Source organism: Triticum urartu, chromosome 7A (assembly GCF_056163025.1).
Source record: "Triticum urartu cultivar PI428250 chromosome 7A, HENAU_Tu73, whole genome shotgun sequence".
NCBI classification, from domain to species: domain Eukaryota; kingdom Viridiplantae; phylum Streptophyta; class Magnoliopsida; order Poales; family Poaceae; genus Triticum; species Triticum urartu.
The window spans coordinates 268,995,526-269,018,952 of NC_141879.1; the positions used below are offsets into that span (position 1 = coordinate 268,995,526).

The following is a 23,427-nucleotide window of genomic DNA, read 5'->3' on the forward strand; positions in this document are numbered from 1 at the left end:
TATCTACCTGCCGTTCCAAGTAAATTTGTATGTGCCAAACTCTAAACCTTCAAATAAACATCCTGTTTTGTATGCTCGAATAGCTCATGTATCAACTAGGGCTGCCTGTATCTTCCATGTTAGGCGGGTTATTCTCAAGATGAGTGGACTCCGCTCCTCACTCACGAGATAAATGGCTGGTCACCGGGATGCCCAGTCCCATGCTTTATGCAAACTAAATCAAAATAATTGCAAACAAAACTCCCTCTGGGACTCTTGTTAGTTGGAGGCACTCGTTGTTTCGAGAAAGCCATGGATTGATGCTTGTTGGTGGAAGGGGGAGTATAAACTTTACCATTCTGTTTGGGAACCGCCTATAATGTGTGTAGCATGGAAGATATCGCCATCTCTTGGTTGTTATGTTGACAATGCAGTATACCGCTCAAAATTTTATTCATCTCTATTTCAAAACCGAGCTCTGGCACCTCTACAAATCCCTGCTTCCCTCTGCGAAGGGCCTATCTATTTACTTTTATACTGAGTCATCATCCTCTTATTAAAAAGCACTAGTTGGAGAGCACCGCTGTCATTTGCATTCATTACTGTTAGTTTACATTGAGTATGACTTGACTGGATCTCTTTTACCATGAATTATAATGTCTAGTCGGTCCTTGGTCTTTAAAGGTGCTCTGTATTTATGTTTTGTGGTCTCAGAAAGGGCTAGCGAGATACCACCTTATTATATCATATTATGATTGTTTTGAGAAAGTGTTGTCATCCGAGATTTATTATTATGGCTCACTAGTTGATTATGCTATTGATATGAGTAAACTTGAGATCTATGCGTTATTGTGAATGTGGTTAGTTATAATCTTTGCTGAAAACTTGAATGTTGGCTTTACATATTTACAACAACAAGAGCAAACAGAGTTTGTAAATTTTTTTTCTTTATCACTTTTAGTTTGTCAACTAAATTGCTTGAGGACAAGCAAAGGTTTAAGCTTGGGGGAGTTGATACGTCTCCAACGTATCTACTTTTCCAAACACTTTTGCCCTTGTTTTGGACTCTAACTTGCATGATTTGAATGGAACTAACCCGGACTGACGCTGTTTTCAGCAGAATTACCATGGTGTTATTTATGTGCAGGAGCAAACGTTCTCGGAATGACCTGAAACTTCATGGAGCAACTTTTCAGAAAATATGAAAAATACCTGCAAAAGATGAAGGCTAGGGGGCCCACCACCTGCCCACGAGGGTGGGGGGCGCGCCCCCCTACCTCGTGGGCCCCCTGTTGCCTTTCCGACTCCAACTCCAACTCCATATATTGAGTTTAGGGGAGAAAAAAATCAGAGAGAAGAAATCATCGCGTTTTACGATATGGAGCCGCCGCCAAGCCCTAAAACCTCTCGGGAGGGCTGATCTGGAGTCCGTTCGGGGCTCCGGAGAGGGGAATCCGTCGCCATCATCATCATCAACCATCCTCCATCACCAATTTCATGATGCTCACCGCCGTGCTTGAGTAATTCCATCGTAGGCTTGCTGGACGGTGATGGATTGGATGGGATCTATCATGTAATCGAGTTAGTTTTGTTAGGGTTTGATCCCTAGTGTCCACTATGTTCTGAGATTGATGTTGCTATGACTTTGCTATGCTTAATGCTTGTCACTATGGCCCGAGTGCCATGATTTCAGATCTGAACCTATTATGCCTTCACCAATATATGAGTGTTCTTAATCCTATCTTGCAAGTCTATAGTCACCTATTATGTGTTATGATCCGTTAACCCCGAAGTGACAATAATCGGGATACTTACCGGTGATGACCGTAGTTTGAGTAGTTCATGTATTCACTATGTGTTAATGCTTTGTTCCGGTTCTCTATTAAAAGGAGCCCTTAATATCCCTTAGTTTCTGTAAGGACCCCGCTGCCACGGGAGGATAGGACAAACGATGTCATGCAAGTTCTTTTCCATAAGTACGTATGACTATACTTGGAATACATGCGTACATTATATTGACGAACTGGAGCTAGTTCTGTGTCACCCTAGGTTATGACTGTTACATGATGAACCGCATCCGGCATAATTCTCCATCATCGATCCATTGCCTACGAGCTTTCCATACATTGTTCTTCGCTTATTTATTTTCCCGTTGCTATTGCTATCATCATTACAAAATACCAAAAACATCACTTTTACTACTGTTACCTTTTGTTACCGTTACCACTACTATCATATTACTTTGCTACTAAATACTTTGCTGCAGATATTAAGTTTCTAGGTGTGGTTGAATTGACAACTCAGCTGCTAATACTTGAGAGTATTCTTTGGCTCCCCTTGTGTCGAATCAATAAATTTGGGTTGAATACTTTACCCTCGAAAACTGTTGCGATCCCCTATACTTGCGGGTTATCAGACATGCTTGGAGTGGTTTGAGGAGAAAGACACGAACTTGGGCGTTGGAGCTCGAGTGTGCGAGAATGGATAAGCAAGGAGGAAGGAGGCGTGGGTAAAAAGGGTGAATCTTTGTCCCTTTACAAGGGCGGAGGAGGCGATGCGCCTCCCCACTTACCTGGTAAAATCGCTTATTCCCCGAACGCCGTAATTGATGGCGCGGTTGGGTTACCCATACCCGTATTGATGAGAATCCCGTGATAAGGAGACACGATCTCTGCTTCGACAAGACGTGTCAAGAAAACCGCCTCGCGATATGTGCAGTGATGGTTGAGAAAAACGGTTCGAATAATGACCGGGCCGTGGTATGATGTCATGCTGTCAAACGTGTCAGCAGATTAGATTTGTGGAAATATTACTCTCTCTACGGTGATATATGGAACTTGTTTTGCAGAGCCGGACACTATCCTTGTGTTCAAAATCTTCTATGGAGTATTCGGAGGAAAAACCCGCCTTGCAATGCCGAAGACAAATCTGCACGCCGGACTCATCGTCATTGAAGCCTGGTTCAGGGGCTACTGAGGGAGTCCTGGATTAGGGGGTCTCCGGACAGCCGGACTATATCCTTTGGCCGGACTGTTGGACTATGAAGAGACAAGATTGAAGACTTCGTCCCGTGTCCAGATGGGACTCTCCTTGGCATGGAAGGCAAGCTTGGTAATACGGATATGTAGATCTTCTTCCTTGTAACCGACTCTGTGTAACCCTAGCCCCCTCCGGTGTCTATATAAACCGGAGGGTTTAGTCCGTAGGACAACAACAATCATACCATAGGCTAGCTTCTAGGGTTTAGCCTCTACGATCTCGTGGTAGATCAACTCTTGTAATACTCATATCATCAAGATCAATCAAGCAGGACGTAGGGTATTACCTCCATCAAGAGGGCCTGAACCTGGGTAAACATCGTGTCCCCCGCCTCCTGTTACCATCCGTCTTAGACGCACAGTTCGGGACCCCCTACCCGAGATCCACCGGTTTTGACACCGACAATATCCTTGAACAAGATCTTCAGCAGTAGTTCCGGAACACATCGACGGCCAGGTTTGATGCGACAAGAGCACAAGGACCGTCACCACACCGCTGCGTCCACCATGCCGACACCATTGTAGCCATGACGGAGGACAGCGGCCCTCGCTGCCCACAGCCTACGACTCCAAGCGCCAGATCTAACGAAACCGGCACCCACCATCACGCTGCATCGGCCTGCCCCGCCACCTGTGCCACGCAGCCGCCGCCGCCGCTTCCACGCACCGCCGCGTCCAAGGCCCGGCTGTCCGAGACACCGTCGCAATGCCCTACGAGAACGCCGCGCTCCCCGCCCGCTCAACATGTCCCCGTGCCGTAGCCAACAGGGGAGGAGGGATAAGAGGCCCTGCTGCCAGTTGGGCTTCGCCCAGTGGTGCCCTCCGGCAGTGGCGAGGGGAGATGAAGGCAGGGAGAAGGTGCGGGCAGCCCCGGCTAGGGTTTCCTCCAACCTCCCTGCCTTCGCCCCTGCCTACACAGTATAGTTTGCTAAGAAAAGATAGACTATACGGTACCGAAAACCCAATTCGGTGCCCAGGCTCATCTGCACCTGGCCAGCAAAAAACTCCAAAAAAACACTTAAAATTCAAAAAAATCTAAACTTTTTTTGTGTGATAGAAAATTTTATGCATGAGGTTCGCTCTAAATTTCAACTTATTTGGACGTTTGAGCAGCTCTCGGCAAAAAAAGAACAAATAGAATTAGAACAGTGTGTGAACAGTAAACTTTTTTATAGTTCCTGATTTTGTCTTTTTTGCTGAGAGTTGCTCAGATGTTCAAATGAGTTAAACTTGGAGCGAACCTCAAGCATAAAGTTATCTACCACACAAAAAAATTGGAATTTTTTAAATTTTTTCTATTTATTTTGATTTTTTTCATCGAGGAGGGTGCAGATGAGCTCAGAAGCAGAAACGCCGCACTCCAAATCATACTATGAAAACGAAGACAAATTACGCGGCGCTAGCAAATCCACATAGCATACATTGACTTAGTCGATTGAGCGCTTTCATTATTATTTTTCTATAGTACTGTACTACTTCCTCGGTTTTGATTTATTACGAGTCAAAGTTTGACCATCTACAGGACTAACCAAACATGAGATGTGTGCCACAAAATTGTACTCCCTCCGTTTCTAAACATAAGTTTTTTTAGAGGTTTCATCAAATGGACTATAACATACGGATGCGTATAGATATATTTTAAAGTGTAGTTCACTCATTTTGTTCCATATGTAGTCCTTTGTTAAAATCTTTAAAAAAACTTATATTTGAAAACGGAGGGAGTATCACTGAATTTGTATTTGGAAGAGCTCTCTCGTGGTGTACATATAGTGTATGCTTCACTAGTGAAATTTATCGTCAAAATTTAACCCAAAATGCGGGGGGGGGGGGGGGGGGGGGCAATAAAACTGGGCTGAGGAAGCATGAGTTTTTGGGTTTTTTCTGGATTTTTTTTGGAAATTCGTTTTTTTATTTTCCGTGTTTTTCGGAAATTGGATTTCTTATTTCTTTTCCTGTATTTTCTTTGATTTTACAGGTTGTTTCCTTGGAAATTTTGCATTTTTTGCTGATGTGGCATGCTGACTGGACCTGTTGACTGGTCAAAACCGGCCAACCAGGTCAAAACCGGTCAACAAAGAGAGGAGGGTTGAATACTGACCGGTTTTGAGACTTGGGGTTGTAGTTTAGACGGTATTGGAGTTCGGGGTTGTAAATTAGACTAGTCCAAAAGTTCAGGGTTGAAATATGCACTTCTCTCATAAATAAATAACACTACCAATCTACGTATATATTTTTTGTAAACTTTGGCACCGCAGTACAGTTATACGAGTGGCCATACTTTCAGTTCAGGGATCGCCTGGTAATCATCAGCATGTGCATAAACGTGTGCATGTAGCCGGACCATGTAGCCATAGCGATCACCTCTGGTGTAATTATGATATTTCCATCCCATTGACATATTCACAGCTACTATATGTAAGCGTAATTTCCCCTCCGTAATCTTGCAGCAACTGTAGCTGCTCATCCTCCAAATCTCCCGTGTTTGTTGGAGACGAGAGCTTGTTGCTAGTTGAAGCGGTTGAAGAAGGAGACGACGTCTTTGTAGACGTAGTCCTTGGCGCAGGTGCCGATGACGAAGTCGGCGTGCGCGAACTGCTCCAGGTACTGCACCGTGAGCCTGCCGGGGTCGTGGCCCCGGAGGTCGCCGAGGAGGCGGCCGACGTCGACGGGGTCGGCCAGCTCGTCCCGGCCGCCGTAGCTGAGGAAGAGCGGGAAGCCCGGCGGTATGTTGGACATGTTGTACGCCGGCGGGTCCGGCTGGCCGTACTTCTCCACGTTCACGCCCGGCCACACGTAGTCGTACTTGGACAGCACGCCGTCGCGGAACGTCTGGGCGAGGTGCACCATGGTCTTGGTGGACGTCGGCTGCGGCTCGTACTGGAGGAAGACGTCCACGGCCGAGCTGTTGAGGCAGTAGTTCTTCCCTGCCGTACGCACACGCCATGGACGCTCAGCTCCGAAACCTCTCGATGCATGCACACATACTAGTACTAGCAAAAAGTAGTGATACCTGTGAAGTCTGTGAGGAGGTCGTAGCAGTTGGTTCCAGGATGGCGGCACAGTTCCTTGAAGAGGCTCGCCACCGCCGGCCTGCAGCGAACAATGAAGCAACAAGGCGTCAGCCAGCTCCGAAGAAGCAGGAATTCAATCAGTCTCCGAACTGAAGATACTGGTACGAGAATGAATGGCGTACGTTACTGGGTTGAACTCCGCCACACCGAGGATGGTGATGAGCTGGTTGGTCATCAACATGGAACAAAAATCACACGGATTATAGTACATGGATGCACATGTCAGCAATTAAGTTGAGAACAAGACCGGATTCAGCTGTACCTCTCCGACGAATGCCTTGGCTAGCAGTATGCCGAGGGGGGTGGTCATGTGGGACAGATAGGCGACCGGGGTCAGCAGCGCCGCCGACTTGAGCTTGTCCACCGTCCTGCCCTCCGAGAAGGCCGCCAGCGCCACCAGCGTCCCCTGCATACACACGTACATAAGTGCCAGAAGCAGCATGGTCGACCACGAGCAATGGAGGAGGAATGGCCGGGCCGAGACCGAGAAAGCTCTGAACGGCTTGTTTACTTACCATGGAGTGGCCGAGGAAGTGCGGCTTCTGCGCCGTGTGGCTGCAGATATAGTCAACCATGCTCGGCATGTCGTTCACCACCAGGTCGTCCCACGACCAGTCCCAGTACCTCTGGTCACAATTAGTTAGGACGACTTAATCAGGATAACTAATTTAGTAGTTGGTCAGGGTATCCATCATTCACTATTGTAGTCGGAGTAGGTACCCGGGAGGAGGAGTCGAGGGAGACGTGGCGGCTGCTCCACCTGGTGCCCCTGTTGTTGGCGACCCAGACGTCGAAGCCGCTGTCCGCGAGGATGTACGCCAACGATTCCTCCGGCGAGCTCAGCAGCCATGTCATGCCGTCCTGCATGCATGCATGCATGCCCCGGCGCCGTTAGTCCCCCTTATCTCTCACATCAATGCACCATACCAAATCTCTACCATTATTTTTGTGTCATGCCCAAACGTGCAGCCTCCAAGGGCACGCACGCATGACGGCATCGATCAAATCTCTTTGTGCCACACACGACGCGGCGTCCGCCGGCGTGCATGACACCATCCATCATAAAACCATGTTTGGCGCCATGCATGCCCTGTGCGCGATTATCCTAACTTATGGGAGGAAGTCCACGACGGACCAAACACACGCGTACCGTGAGAACGCCGTGCTGCAGGAGCACCGGCTGCCCCGCGCCGCCGCCGCCGCTGGCGCGCCGCCCCCTCGGGATCCGTTGCAGGCTCAGGATGTACCCGTCCACCGTCGTCACCTACACCCCAATCAACAAGCCAATGAATCAACGACGGGTCATCTTCTAACACGACGGGAGCATCTGATCGATCTGTGCCAAGATCAGTCCGAACCGTGTGCTCCTCGCAGGGGTAGCCGAAGGGCGCCACGGCCAGCGCGCACGCACCCACGCCCGCGGGAACACTGTCGCGCCGCCTCGTCGCGAGGTGGCCGGCCGGGACGCGGGCCTCGGCGCCGGCGGCGCAGAGGATGACCAGCACGGCGACCGCCGCAGGGCCCATGCTTGCCGCCCGTGCGCGCGGCGGGGCGTCCACCACTCCACTAGCTAGCTACCTCTGGTGCCTTGGTGTGGTGGCGGTGGTGCGCGGATAGTGCTGATCGAGTGCGCGCGATCGAGGGGGTATTTAAAGTGCGAGAAAGGTGGCGCGGATGGATGGAGGCGACCGAGGTTAGTGCAGTGCAGGGCGAGTGATCCGGCCGGCGAGGTGGACTGCGCCTGCGTGTGAACGGATGGGCCGGCCGGTGAGCGGGATGAGATTCCTGCATGGTTTTCTCTTGCTTTCTTCGACTCGACACCTTTAACTGGCTGGCTCAGCTTGGCCCTGGGGATGAGCACCGGCCATGCTGCCTTGCTTGCACGGCTGCACGTCCGCTTAATTAGCATACGTGTGTTTTCACAAGTTATTTGGTCTTGCTAAATTCTACTCCCTCCGTTCCTAGATATACGTTCTTTTAGAAATTTCACTATAAACTATATAGAAGCAAAATAAATAAATTTACACTCTAAAATATATCTATATAGATCCGTATATAGTCCATAGTGGAATCATTAAAAAGAATTATAGTAGCAATTGTGTAACTGCGATGCTGTGCCCGGGTCTCGAAGGTAACTGATCGACAGTCTGAAATGGTGAAACCGGGACCGACATGTGTGTTGGAACCACCAGTCCCTCGCTGCTGCCCTCCTCTCTCTTTGTGTTGCGTAGCTCGAACCGACGAAGAAGAAAGGAAAGAGGAAGAAGAAAAGGACACGGTAAGGATTTTTCCCAACACACGAACGCCTCAACCTTGAGCTCAAACTCAAAAACCCCGCACAGTTACAACGATCACCGCCACGGCTTTACACCTAGAGCCAGCGACCGGGCACGCACCCACGCTCCCCCCCTTCGCGCCCGCGATCCACCCGCCTCGCTCGTGCCCACGACGCTCTCCGATGCGTACGGGTCACGGCAGGCCTCCAACAGATCGCACGTGATCACCCCGCGTGGCTCGCTAACGGCCTGCGGCCACAAACACACTGTGCACACCCGCACGGACACGCCCGTGTTGTACGCACACACGCACGCACGTGCTACTCGTCGCAGACCCGGCGCACCCGACGCGTCCAGCTCGTGCCCATACACGAGCTAGTCGAGCCCGATACGCGACCGCGGCTTATTTGCCCTACATTTCACCTCCCTAAGCCGTGGCTCAGAGCAGGCCGCCGTCCTCGATGTCGCCATCGGCCAGCAGTGCACGCTCCCTCGACGGCTCCTTCTTGAGCTGCGGGCACTCCCGCTTGAAGTGGCCGCGCCCGCCGCCCTTATAGCAACGCTGAAAGCACAAGTGCTCCCTAGGTGGTTTTGATAATTGATGACAACATATCTCTTGTTGGACTAACATCTCAATCTAGCATGTTTCAGATAAGTTCAACAATGGAGTGTCATGGACTAAAGGTTGTGGGAACTCCTTCAAGATGCTAGGGACAAAGGATTGGCTAAAGCTTCAAGCTCAAGACTCCTCATTTTACATTTTAGTGATCCAAGATCACATTGAGTCTTTAGGAAAAGCCAATACTATTAAGGAGGGATGAGGTGTTGCTTAATGAGCCTCTTGCTTCATGTGCTTAGTGATATGCTCCAAAACCCTCAGCTACTTTCCCACTTCCACATATGACCTAAACCCTAAGCCAAACTCGGTCCTACCATTTTTCCTATCCGGCGCCACCGAGTTTCACTTGTCATAAGCCACTGCCAAACCCTAATCAGTTCGGTCCCACCGATGGGATCTCGGTCTCACCGAGATGGGCTTGCAAACTCTCTGTTACCCATTGCAATATTCTCGGTCCCACCGAGATATGCAATCGGTTCCACCGAGTTTGCTTGGCCAAATCTCAGTTTCACTTGTTACCCAAATCGGTCCCGCCGAGTTTGAGTAATCGGTCAAACCGAGTTCTGGATTTACCCTAACCCTAGCACATCGGTCTCACCGAGTTGATCCAGTCGGTCCCACCGAAATCTCTAACGGTCACTAGGTTTACATTTTCGGTCCGACCGAGTTTATTGACTCGGTCCCACCGAGATTGGAAAACTGTGTAACGGTTGAATTTTGTGTGGAGGCTATATATACCCCTCCACCTTCTTCTCATTCGAAGAGAGAGCCATCAGAACACACACACCATTCCAACTCATATGCTCTGAGAGAGAACCACCTACTCATGTGTTGAGACCAAGATATTCCATTCCTACCATATGAATCTTGATCTCTAGCCATCCCAAGTTGCTTTCCACTCAAATCTTCTTTCCACCAAATCCAAATCCTATGAGAGAGAGTTGAGTGTTGGGGAGACTATCATTTGAAGCACAAGAGCAAGGAGTTCATTACCTACACACCATTTGTTACTTCTTGGAGAGTGGTGTCTCCTAGATTGGCTAGGTGTCACTTGGGAGCCTCCGACAAGATTGTGGAGTTGAACCAAGGAGTTTGTAAGGGCAAGGAGATCGCCTACTTCGTGAAGATCTACCGCTAGTGAGGCAAGTCCTGTGTGGGCGATGGCCATGGTGGGATAGACAAGGTTGCTTCTTCGTGGACCCTTTGTGGGTGGTTGCTTCTTCATGGACCCTTCGTGGGTGGAGCCCTGTGTGGACTCGCGCAACCGTTACCCTTGGGTGGAGCCCTGTGTGGACTCGCGCAACCATTACCCTTCGTGGGTTGAAGTCTCCATCAACGTGGATGTAGGATAGCACCACCTATCCGAACCACGGGAAAAACATCCGTGTCTCAAATTGCGTTTGATCTCTCCAAACCCTTCCGGTTACATTCTTGCAAGTTGCATGCTTTACATTCCGCTGCTCATATACTCTTTGCATGCTTGCTTGATATGTATTGTGTGTGTTGAAATTGTGCCTAAACTCCACTTAAACCTAAAAAGCTTAAAAATTGCAACTTTAGCACTAAGTGTCTAATCCCCCCCCCTCTAGACACATCTACTTTTGATCCTACAAGTGGTATTAGAGCTTTAGTCTCCATTGCCTTGGTTTAATCACCATTGGAGGAAGATGGATGTGTCTACTCTAGGGATTCTTAGACATAGAGTGCCTATTCTTGATGGAAAGTACTTTCATGAGTGGAAAAATGAGATGCTTGTAATCTTCAATCAATATCATTTTAACAAGTATATTGCTAGCCCTTGTGCACCCCATATTGATCCCTTGCATCCTACCCTAGATGAAGATATTGACATGATTCGCAATCTAATAACTATTGAGCTCATCATTAGAGGATTGCCCAAAAATTTGATTGCTAGTTTGCCTACTCAAAATTGCGCCTATACTATATGGAAATTTCTTGAGGAATGGTTTCGCAATCATTCCTTGAAAACTTTGGATGAAATTCTCCATAAATCTATTGCCTTGAGTAAGATGAACTCTAGTGATCCTAATTTTGGTAAATGTCTTCTTGAACTTGCCAATCTTAAGCATGCTAAAGGAGATGTTGGAATCATTAATGATATCATACTCAAAGCTATAAGAATTCATAAAAGTGACCACTTTGATGATCATTTATCTGATGAATTACCCTCTCTAGGAAATGATGAATCACAAGATCATGATGAACATGAATATTACAATGAGGATGATAGTGACTTCGATCTTGATGATGCAATGAGACATTTTGGTCTTATGGCAAATCTTCGGGGATATGAATCAGGAGGAAAGGAATGGGTTCTTGATAGTGGATGTACTGATCATATGACCGGAGATGAAGAGATGTTTCGTGAGCTTGCTGAAAATGACGGCCCTCGAAAATATGTCACCTTTGGTGATAATTCAAAGGGTAAAGTGGTTGGCCTTGGTAAGGTGGCCATCTCACATGATAATTCCATTCAAAATGTCATGCTCGTTGAATCTCTTGGCTACACCTTACTTTCAGTATCTAGACTTGCTGATTTCGGTTTGAATGTCCTATTTACTGAGGTAGATTGCCAAGTATTTCGTCGAGACAATCATAAAATGGTCTTTACGGGTATGCGTAGAGGTGATCTTAACATTGTCGATTTCTCTAAAAAGGCACAACCTAAAACTTGCTTTGTTGCTAAATCCTCAAAAGGTTTGTTGTGGCATAGACGACTAGGTCACGTTGGCATGAGAAACCTTAACAAGCTTATTAAAGGAAATCATATCCTCGGAGTTAACGATGTCATATTTGATAAGGATAGACTTTGCAGTGCTTGTCAAGCAGGTAAACAGGTTGGAGGAAGACATCCCGTGAAGAACATCATGACCACAAGGAGGCCACTCGAGCTACTTCACATGGATCCTTTTGGTCCCAACGCCTACAAGAGTCTCGGTGGAAATTCTTTTGGTCTAGTTATAGTTGATGACTTTTCAAGATTTACGTGGGTGTTCTTTCTTAATGACAAGTCGCAGGTCCAGAAGATCTTCAGAAACTTCGCTAGGAAAGCCCAAAATCAGTTTGATGTGAAGATCAAGAAGGTTCGGAGTGACAACGGAACGGAATTCAAGAACGCAAATGTGGACACCTTTCTTGACGAAGAAGGGATTTCACACGAGTTCTCGGCTACGTACACACCTCAATAAAATGGAGTTGTTGAGAGGAAGAACCGGACGCTCATCGAAATGGCAAGAACGATGCTTGATGAATACAAGACGCCAAAGCACTTTTGGGCAGAAGCGGTTGAGACATCTTGTCACGCAACAAATCGCCTATATCTTCACAAGCTACTCGGCAAGACGGCATATGAGCTCCTCACCGGTAACAAGCCTCAAGTTGGATACTTTCGAGTATTCGGCTCAAAGTGCTACATTCTTGATAAGCATCGTCGTTCAAAGTTTGCTCCTAAATCTCATGAAGGTTTTCTACTTGGTTATGGCTCAAACTCTCACACTTATCGTGTCTACAACAATTTCACCCGAAAGGTTGAAGAGACGGTAGATGTGAAGTTTGACGAATCTAATGGCTCGCAAGTAGAGCAATTGCCAATTGATGTAGGAGACAAAGACCCTTCAGAAGCAATTCAAGACTTGTCCATTGGCAAAATTCGTCCAACGGAGGTGAAGGAGAGTACTTCATCCGTACAAGTGGAAGCTTCTACTTCACGACAAGGTGAACCAAGAATCGACACGGAAGCATCCACAAGTGGGACACATCAAGATAAAGAAAACGAGGAAATACGTCAAGACGAACATCAACAACCTCCTTCTCCACCACGGCAAGAGAACGACGACGTCAACAATGAAGAAGGCCAAGAAGAAGAACAAGATGAAGAAGATGCTCAACGAAGACCCAAGCAAAAGCTCTCACGAGTTCGAGCAAGAATTGCCAAAGATCATCCCGTCGAGCAAATCCTCAATGATATACAAACCGGGAGAATCACTCGCTCAAAAACTCGTTTAGCTAACTTTTGTGAAAACTATTCATTCATTTCTAGCATTGAACCAATGAAGGTTGAAGAGGCATTAGAAGATCCGGATTGGATAAATGCTATGCATGAAGAGCTACATAACTTTGAGAGAAACCAAGTTTGGACATTGGTTGAGAAGCCCGACAACAACCACAACATCATTGGTACCAAATGGGTGTTTCACAACAAGCAAGATGAAGATGGACAAGTGGTTCGCAACAAAGCACGTCTCATCGCCCAAGGATACACACAAGTCGAAGGTATGGACTATGGTGAGACGTACGCTCCCGTTGCTAGACTTGAGTCCATTCGCATCTTACTTGCCTATGCTAATCACCATAATATCACCTTGTACCAAATGGACATTAAAAGTGCTTTTCTAAATGGTGAAATAGAGGAGGAAGTTTATGTCAAACAACCTCCCGGCTTTATCAATCCTAAGAAACCAAATCATGTTTACAAACTTCACAAAGCTCTTTATGGTCTTAAACAAGCTCCTAGAGCATGGTATAAATGCTTGACCAAGTTCCTTACTACAAGTGGTTTTGAAATTGGTAAAATTGATTCTACTCTTTTTACTAAAAGGGTTAATGGAGAACTATTTGTATGCCAAATTTATGTTGATGATATCATATTTGGTTCAACTAACCCTCTCTTTAGTGAAAAGTTTGGAAAGCTAATGTCAGAGAAGTTTGAGATGTCTATGATGAGTGAACTCAAATTCTTTCTCGGGTTGAAAATCAAGCAAACTAAGGAAGGTACATTTGTCTCTCAAACAAAGTACACCAAGGACTTATTCAAGAAGTTCAATATGCAAGAATGCAAAGGTATGTCTACACCCATGCCTACTAGTGGACATAATGATTTAACCAAAGATGGTGAACCGGTTGATCAAAAGGTTTATCGCTCTATGATTGGTTCATTGTTATACCTATGTGCTTCACGTCCCGATATTATGCTAAGTGTGTGCATGTGTGCAAGATATCAAGCTACTCCTAAAGATTGTCATCTTAAGGCTGTGAAAAGGATAGTGAGATATTTAATCCATACACCAAATTTTGGCATTTGGTATCCTAAGAGGTCTTCTTTTGATCTTGTTGGCTATTCCGACTCGGATTATGCCGGAGACAAGGTTGATAGAAAGTCCACTTCGGGTACTTGTCAATTTCTTGGTAGATCTCTAGTGTCTTGGTCTTCCAAGAAACAAAACTCGGTATCCTTATCCACCGCCGAAGCTGAATACATTGCCGCTGGTTCATGTTGCGCTCAATTACTTTGGATGACTCAAACTCTTAAAGATTATGGGATTTATGTGAAACATGTTCCACTGCTTTGTGACAATGAAAGTGCTATCAAAATTGGTCATAATCCTATACAACATTCTCGAACTAAGCATATTGAAGTTCGTCATCATTTCATTCGAGATCATGTTGCTAAGGGTGACATCAATCTTAAGCATGTTCGCACTGACAAGCAATTAGCGGATATATTTACTAAACCACTTGATGAGAAAGCATTTTGCAGGTTGAGAGGAGAATTGAACATCATTGATGCTTCTAACTTGGAGTAGAAACTCCATTGGATACATGCAAGACATGTGCTTATGACTAATCCATGATATATCTCTCATGATAACTATCTTATGTCTTGGATACATTTGTACCTTGCATGTTGTCTAACCCATGTAGGTGTTTGGTTGAATCTAATTCCATGAGATTGCGACTCACTCATATCCCGAGCGATCTCTACATCACCAAGACTCTACACAATAGTGGTTGAAGACAAGGAAGCACAAAACCATACAAACATATCCTTTGACAAATTCTATGATTGAGCTTCATGATTGTCATTTTTGGATACACAAGTGCTCTTCCTTGCAAAAACTAACCCATGTAGGTAGATGAACCCAAACTCCAAATGATGCTCCCAACTCTCGATGAGCTACATCAACCTTGAGCACCCACACAAGTTCAACTACATGAGCAAGAACCACATCACCACCCAAGGTATGTTATTCCATCTTAGAGAAGCTTTACTCCAAGACATGAGTCAAAGCAACTCAACAAGATGTGAATACATCAAGATGCTTAAACGAAAAATGGTAACCCCATTTTGAGCTTAAACGATGAGTATGACCTATGATCAAGTGTTCTAACTTGACTCCTAAGTCAATATACTCTAACATAGGTTACTATGTCACCGCCCAATTCTAGATGAAGTTCTCTTGTGTTCCTTTCTGAGTTATTGCATTTGTCCCTTGAATATTTGTTTCTTTCTTTTTCAATCATCAAAAAAAACTTCATCTAGAAACCTTTTACCCTTTTTCTTTTTGATTTTTGTTCTGCATATTTCTGCATCAAATTCCTTGCAAATCTTTGTGAGATCTTACCTGACTAGTGAGCTGAGGTGACAAGTGTTTTTCTCTGTTATGAACTCGGTTTCACCGAATTGCCATTCCCGGTCCAACCGAATCCCTTCGGTACTACCGAAACATGCCACTCGGTGCCACCGATTTCGCAACAGGAAAAACAGTTTGCCACATATTCTATATTTCTTCTGATCCAGCTCCACTCAATGAATCTTGTCCTCTACAAGCATCACAGTTTTATTCCCTGCTTTGTACTGAATCTCAAGGACCAAACCTATTCGACGGATTCCAGGAGAAACCTTCTTGGAAATTGATGTCAAAGGGGGAGAGAGAGATCACATCAAAGCTTGTAGGAGAGAGAGATCACATCAAGGGAGAGAAACAGTCTCAAGGACCAAACCTACAAGAGAGAAAATATTAAGGGGGAGAGAGAGACCTCAAGGGGGGAGAGAATACTCAAGGATCCCAGATGCTTGATGTTCAAGAGGAGAGATGCCACATGTCTTTTTGGGGGAAAGACATGTTCATATGAACTCATTTGAATTTAGTTCTATTCATAACCTTCAGCTCTGATTTTCTGTTTCCTATCTTCTCCCAATATCCCATGTAAGATTCAGGGGGAGCAAGACACCTAAGGGAAAGAAATCAGTCAAATTCATTGCATATCTTTATTCTTGGGGACATGTTGAATTCAATATGGTACCTTGTACTCACCCTCTACATGTCATCCCAATCTTGGTATTCTTGTGGTTTCTTTTGTTTGCTCTGGCTAGTGGACGTACCTGTGTTATCTAACCTTGTTTGTGCAGGTTCATTCCATCCTAAGCCAACTCAAGACCACAAGGTAAGGATATGCATCAAAATCATGAGTATGAGGAGTTCTTGCTTATGTACATACTGTTTGCAAGAAGGACTCATGAGCATGAAGGTATTTTCCTTGATAATCTTTTGCTCTGATGCATATGGCCAAGATACATGTAACACCTTGCCTACTCTGTCATGGTTATGATCTCACATGCCTCTCTATTTCATATTTACATGAGTGCATACATGTAGGGGGATCCTATGCTTGTTACATGTCCTTCCAAAGCTTTACTTGCTGTTCTTTATATCTTTATCTAAAGCTTTGATGTATGTTGCCATCAATTACCAAAAAGGGGGAGATTGAAAGCACAAGTGCTCCCTAGGTGGTTTTGATAATTGATGACAACATATCTCTTGTTGGACTAACATCTCAATCTAGCATGTTTCAGATAAGTTCAACAATGGAGTGTCATGGACTAAAGGTTGTGGGAGCTCCTTCAAGATGCTAGGGACAAAGGATTGGCTAAAGCTTCAAGCTCAAGACTCCTCATTTTACATTTTAGTGATCCAAGATCACATTGAGTCTTTAGGAAAAGCCAATACTATTAAGGAGGGATGAGGTGTTGCTTAATGAGCCTCTTGCTTCATGTGCTTAGTGATATGCTCCAAAACCCTCAGCTACTTTCCCACTTCCACATATGACCTAAACCCTAAGCCAAACTCGGTCCTACCGATTTTTCCTATCCGGCGCCACCGAGTTTCACTTGTCATAAGCCACTGCCAAACCCTAATCAGTTCGGTCCCACCGATGGGATCTCGGTCTCACCGAGATGGGCTTGCAAACTCTCTGTTACCCATTGCAATATTCTCGGTCCCACTGAGATATGCAATCGGTTCCACCGAGTTTGCTTAGCCAAATCTCAGTTTCACTTGTTACCCAAATCGGTCCCACCGAGTTTGAGTAATCGGTCAAACTGAGTTCTGGATTTACCCTAACCCTAGCACATCGGTCTCACCGAGTTGATCCAGTCGGTCCCACCGAAATCTCTAACGGTCACTAGGTTTACATTTTTGGTCCGACCGAGTTTATTGACTCGGTCCCACCGAGATTGGAAAACTGTGTAATGGTTGGATTTTGTGTGGAGGCTATATATACCCCTCCACCTTCTTCTCATTCGAAGAGAGAGCCATCAGAACACACACACCATTCCAACTCATATGTTCTGAGAGAGAACCACCTACTCATGTGTTGAGACCAAGATATTCCATTCCTACCATATGAATCTTGATCTCTAGCCATCCCAAGTTGCTTTCCACTCAAATCTTCTTTCCACCAAATCCAAATCCTATGAGAGAGAGTTGAGTGTTGGGGAGACTATCATTTGAAGCACAAGAGCAAGGAGTTCATTACCTACACACCATTTGTTACTTCTTGGAGAGTGGTGTCTCCTAGATTGGCTAGGTGTCACTTGGGAGCCTCCGACAAGATTGTGGAGTTGAACCAAGGAGTTTGTAAGGGCAAGGAGATCGCCTACTTCGTGAAGATCTACCGCTAGTGAGGCAAGTCCTGTGTGGGCGATGGCCATGGTGGGATAGACAAGGTTGCTTCTTCGTGGACCATTTGTGGGTGGTTGCTTCTTCATGGACCCTTCGTGGGTGGAGCCCTGTGTGGACTCGCGCAACCGTTACCCTTGGGTGGAGCCCTATGTGGACTCGCGCAACCGTTACCCTTCGTGGGTTGAAGTCTCCATCAACGTGGATGTAGGATAGCACCACCTATCCGAACCACGGGAAAAACATCCGTGTCTCAAATTGCGTTTGATCTCTCCAAACCCTTCCCGTTACATTCTTGCAAGTTGCATGCTTTACATTCCGCTGCTCATATACTCTTTGCATGCTTGCTTTATATGTATTGTGTGTGTTGAAATTGTGCCTAAACTCCACTTAAACCTAAAAAGCTTAAAAATTGCAACTTTAGCACTAAGTGTCTAATCACCCCCCCTCTAGACACATCTACTTCTTGATCCTACAAACGCCCTCGCCGGTTGGAGCCGAAGCCCGACGCGTTGCTGCGCACGTCGTCGTCGTCCCGCACACCTCCCTGATGCCGATCCCGAGCTCGCCACTGCACCGCCGTGAACATGAGCTGCCCGTCGCTTCGCTCGCCGCCTGCCTGCCCGCGCCGTCGCAGCCGCTCGTTGAACGCCTTCAGGCGTCCCAGCGCGTCCTCGAATAGCAGCGTCGACAAGTCGCAGAACTGCTCCATCCCGGCGACCGCCGCGTACAAGCGATCCGAGACGCAGCCCAGCAACTTTTTCACCATCACCGCGTCGTCAAGGGTAGCTCCCAGCCCGACGTAGCGTGCCGCCATGCCGCTAATCTTGCCCGCGAAGGCGTCCAGCGACTCACCGCTGTCCATCCGCAGGAGCTCGAACTCGCTGCGCAACGTGCCCAGCCGCGCCGCCCTAACGCGATCGGCCCCGACGAAGCGCGCCTTGAGGCTGGCCCAGACCTTCGCCACCGTCTTATTCGATGCCACCTGCAGGAGCAGGTCTTCCGCGAGCGCGCCGAGCAGGTATGCCCTCGCCGGCTTGTCCTTCTTGGCGATCAAGGCCGCCGCCGCGTCCTCCGGCACGACCACCGCCTCCCATAGCCCGGCCGCGTTGAGGTTTTCCTCGACCTTTGATGGCCCACACCGTGTAGTTGTCGCTGGTGAGCTACGGCACCGTCTGAGGCAACGATCCGCCCGCACCGCCGCCGTAGGGGACGATCGACATCACCAGCACGCCCCGACCTTCACGTGGCTCTGATGCCAAATGTTGGAACCGCCAGTCCCTCGCTACTGCCCTCCTCTCTCTTTCTATTGCCGTGGCTCGAACCGACGAAGAAGAAAGGAAGGAGGAACAAGAACAGGAACACAGCAAGGATTTTTTCTGGCGCACGAACATCTCAACCTTGAGCTCAAACTCAAAAACCCCGCACCGTTACAACGATCACCTCCGCGGCTTTATACCTAGAGCCAGCGACCGGGCACGCACCCACGCTCCCTCCCCCTTCGCACCCGCGATCCGCCCGCCTAGCTCATGCCCACGACACGCTCCGACGCGCAAGGGTCACGGCAGGCCTCCAACAGATCACACGCAATCACCCCACGCGGCTCGCCAACGGCCTGCGGCCACACACACCGCGCACACCCGCATGGACACGACCGTGCTGTACGCAAACACGCACGCACGCGCTACTCGCCGTGAACCCGGCGCACCCGACACGTCCAGCTCGCGCCCATACACGAGCTAGTCGAGCCCGATGCGCCACCGCGGTTTATTTGCCCTACAATATGTCCTAGTCAAGTAACCCTACTACGTAGATGGGTTCACTTCTTGTACTGTTGTGGATAGATGATTAAGGAGCAGTATCACTTCTTTCTTTGATGTCGACGTGCCTTTGTAGAGTGACACGTGTAATGGGTCGCAACAAAATGTCGAGTGAATCATCTCCATGCTGCGTGGTCAAATGCTTAGTACCTGGTCCACAACACTGAGATGCAGTATAAAAGCTAGAGGTCTCCAGATGTCATTATGAGTCAAACAATGCAATGTAATACATCGTGTCATCGTGGGAGGGAGCGGTGTACTTTATGTTTCACATTTATTTCGTACTCCATGTATGTATGTATGTGTTGTAGCAGAAGGATATTGCGAAAAATAAGACCACATAGCTAGTGGGGCATACAATGGTGGAGCAATTCCCTTCTTTTTGTTGCCACAACATAGCAATCATAATGTTATATATACCCCTGCGCCTGCCATCAAACTTTAGCTCGAATTGTAGGCATGCATGGTCAATAGCTACATTTTGCGAAACCACAGACCTCCCCCCTCCCCCCCGGAGCCCCCGCGTCGTCCGCTCGAGCGACTCGGGAGGCGACTAGGCTTTCCACCTAGCGCCGCCACCCCCCGCCTCCTCCCCCCTCGTCGCCACCCGAGGAGGCCACCGGCAAGCCTGCGCGGCCCCCGGTGACGGTGGCAGCGAGGCCCTGCTCGCTTCGGTTCCTGGCGGAGGAATGCGGATCTGGGGCGGCGGCCCTTCATGGCGCGGCGGCGGCGCCCTTCCGGCTGGCGGCGTTCGTGGGGGATCCTGGCCAGCGTTCCCGACCACGCGGGTGGTGGGACGGCGGCGGGTGGTGGCTGCGGCGTGGAGACCCCCCTTCTCACCAGATCTGAGGTTCGGCTCCCCTTCCCTTCGGCTCCCTCATCCTCGCCGTTGCTCCGGTCGCCGGATAGGTGATGATGGATGCCCAGTGGTGTGGTTTTGGGACCGTGGGAAACCATCGGTCGGCTGGTCCGGCCCGGCGGCAGCTGATGAAGCTATGTACCTAGGGTAGGGTCATGGATCTGATCAGATACCCTCTCCAAGGACATCCCTTAAAGAACCAGAAGCAGTCGAAGAAAAATCATCGTCCACTCGACCATAAAGCCATGTTCCACTCAACAGTCTTGAAGACACTCGACCGTACGAACAACCACTCGACTACCAGAAGATCAAGAGCCGCTCACTCTGCAACGGTCGGGATTTAAGTCATAGATTTAATGATCATTTATGTACTTTTATTAGAGGCGTTACCAGTAACGTCTCTACCTTTATGTACCTTAAACCCTTTGTAACTGAGGGCAGGAGGGGTCTGGCGAACTCTATATAAGCCACCCCCCTCCTCAGGGACAAGGGTTCGCACCCCCTGTAACTCACACGCGCATAATCCAGTTGACCGCCTCCGGGCTCCGAGACGTAGGGCTGTTACTTCCTCCGAGAAGGGCCTGAACTCGTAAATTTCGCGTGTACAACTCCTCCATAGCTAGGATCTTGCCTCTACATCCCTACCCCCATTCTACTGTCAGATCTAGAACCACGACAGTTGGTGCCCACCTTGGGGCAGGTGTCTTAGCGACTTTTTGGAGAAGTTGCAATTTTTCCGATCCCCTTCATCATGGTTTCAGGCGGAGGTTTGGCTGAGGGCCGCGAGATCCGTCTCGGCGCGCTCGTGTTTGTCGCCGATGACTCCACTTGGCTTCAGGAGGCTCCACTCGACGTCGACGCACTCCCTTTCAGCGGGGCAACGCACTTTCGTGCGTGCGTCCGCGGCGTCCTCCTGCGGCAGCCGTCGACCTAGTATCGGTCGGCTCCTATGGCTTCCCCCCTCCCTGCGGCCCGCCGGAGCAAACGTTCCGATCGATCGAGGCTTCAGTGGTGGGTGAAGCATGCGGTGGCTCACCAGTCGGCCACCCCCCAAGTCGTGGCAATCGAGCCTGACGAAACCCTCTACGGCCTGTTCGATCTGTCGACTAGATCCGTAGAGACTGCATCCGAGTGCGACAGCAGCGACCCATCGGCGGAAGTTTTGATGGTCAATGGGCCACGCAATCCTCCTGGCTTCACCCGTGAAGACGGAGGCGATGGGGGCGGCGATCCGTCGCGTATTCATGAAGAGTAATGCCCCGAACCCCTCTCTTCGCAGCGGAGAGAAGAACTTCGCCGCCGGAATATGGATGCACTCCATACTCCTATCGTTGGAGAAACCCCTGAGGCCCAGGCCTTGGAGGAGGCGCGCTTGGCCAACTTGGCTGAGCGCACTCGGCTGGAGAACCTCCAGCGCGCACTTGACGAGCGTGCTCGACAGCGTGCTCCCGAATCCAGTCGACGTCAACTTTTTCCGCCTTCGACTCAGGTATACCGAACCCCGATCCAGAATCTCGCAGCTGCAGCCCGGATAGCGGAGTTGATCCAACCTTCCCAGTCAGAAGCTGGTCGAGGATTGGTGCAGATCCGGGCCTTGCTCCGTGCGGCGGGAGAGCAGAATACAGCAGTATCTCAGTCACGGAATAGGATCCATAGTAGATCCGTGGATGCAGACACAGTTCAGTCGGCTCACAGCCCAAGATCGCCCCCGAGGTGTGAGGGACGTGGAGATCGACGAGATCAGTATAGAAACCGTGAGCAGTATGATCACCGAGCAGATCGCGATAATCGTCGTCGGGTGCCCACGCCTCCCCCAAGGAGTGGGTCGTACGTGCCTCGACAACAGGATGACAGGCGCCCTCACAGTATGGGGCAAGGGATTCCAGTCGACCCCAGAGAACCAGGCTTTGATGCGAGATCTATTCTCGTTCAGGGCTTGGTCAACAGAAATAGGGCTCATCGAGAAGGTCGTGACAGAGATCTACCAACCAGCAGCAGGGTGCATATCTCAGGTTCGGAGTGCTTCAGCAGAGCCATCAGGGCTGCAGTGATTCCCCCCAACTTCAGGTTGGCGACTGGAGTCAGTAAGTTCACTGGTGAGTCCAAGCCAGATACTTGGCTTGAAGACTATCGAGTGGCTGTCCAGATTGGTGGCGGCAATGATGAAGTGGCCATGAAACACCTTCCTCTGATGTTGGAGGGCTCGGCTAGAGCATGGCTGAATCAGTTAACACCTAGTAGTATTTATACTTGAGAAGATCTCGCTCGAGTATTTGTCAGAACATTCGAAGGTACTTGCAAACGGCCGGCAGGGTTGACCGAATTACAGTACCGCGTTCAGAAACCGAATGAGACTTTGAGGGATTATATCCAGAGATGGATCACATTGCATCACACAGTGGAGAATGTGTCTGATCATCAGGGAATTTGTGCCTTTAAAGAAGGCGTCAAGTATCGGGAGTTGAATATGAAATTCGGTCGGACAGGAGATATGACTCTGACTCGGATGATGGAAATTGCCACCAAATATGCCAACGGTGAAGAAGAAGATCGACTCCGGAGTGGCAAGCACAAAACAGTCGCCCATGAAACCGGAGGAGGAAACTCCAGTCGGAAGCAGAAGCGCAAAGCCGAGCCAGCTGCTCCTGGTGAAGCCTTAGCCGTGACTCAAGGAAAGTTTAAGGGGAAGCCCAAGGGACCGTGGAACCCCAAGAAAGTAAAAGATCAAGATGGAAATGATGTGCTGGATTTGCCATGCCACATCAACACCAAAAAAGATGAAGATGGTAATTGCATTTACCCGAAGCATACCAATCGGCAGTGTCGACTCGTAATCCAACAATTCCGAGAGAAACAACCCAAGGAAAAGGAGAAAGAAGATGACAAGGTTGAGGATGAGGAAGAGGATGATGATGGTTATCCCCACGTGAATTCCACTCTGATGATTTTCGCTGACGTTTAGAGTAAAAGTCGATTGAAAGTCATCAACAGAGAAGTGAACATGGT

The 23,427-nt window shown here is 48.4% G+C and overlaps 1 protein-coding gene and 1 pseudogene across 1 annotated transcript; both read right to left on the reverse strand.

Moving 5' to 3' along the window:
* Positions 1-5,219: 5,219 nt before the first annotated feature.
* LOC125548329 (triacylglycerol lipase 2-like) lies at positions 5,220-7,707 on the reverse strand. Its single transcript, XM_087534853.1, has 8 exons — positions 7,447-7,707; positions 7,239-7,352; positions 6,809-6,949; positions 6,604-6,714; positions 6,351-6,494; positions 6,211-6,251; positions 6,028-6,107; positions 5,220-5,941 (listed from the first exon to the last, which is right to left on the reverse strand). Exons 1-8 carry the CDS (start codon positions 7,612-7,614, stop codon positions 5,523-5,525), a joined length of 1,218 nt encoding a protein of 405 aa, XP_087390979.1. The 5' UTR covers positions 7,615-7,707; the 3' UTR covers positions 5,220-5,522.
* A 1,096-nt stretch (positions 7,708-8,803) lies between these two features.
* On the reverse strand, positions 8,804-18,607 carry LOC147959280 (uncharacterized; annotated as a pseudogene).
* Between the last annotated feature and the right edge of the window lie 4,820 nt (positions 18,608-23,427).

Coding starts and splice junctions, on each gene's coding strand:
- LOC125548329 (XM_087534853.1), bottom strand. CDS start 7,614: ATGGGCCCTGCGGCGGTCGCCGTGCTGGTCATCCTCTGCGCCGCCGGC. Junction 6,950..7,238: donor TGCAGCACGGCGTTCTCACG/GTACGCGTGTGT, acceptor GCATGCATGCAG/GACGGCATGACATGGCTGCT. Junction 5,942..6,027: donor CCTCCTCACAGACTTCACAG/GTATCACTACTT, acceptor TGCGTACGGCAG/GGAAGAACTACTGCCTCAAC.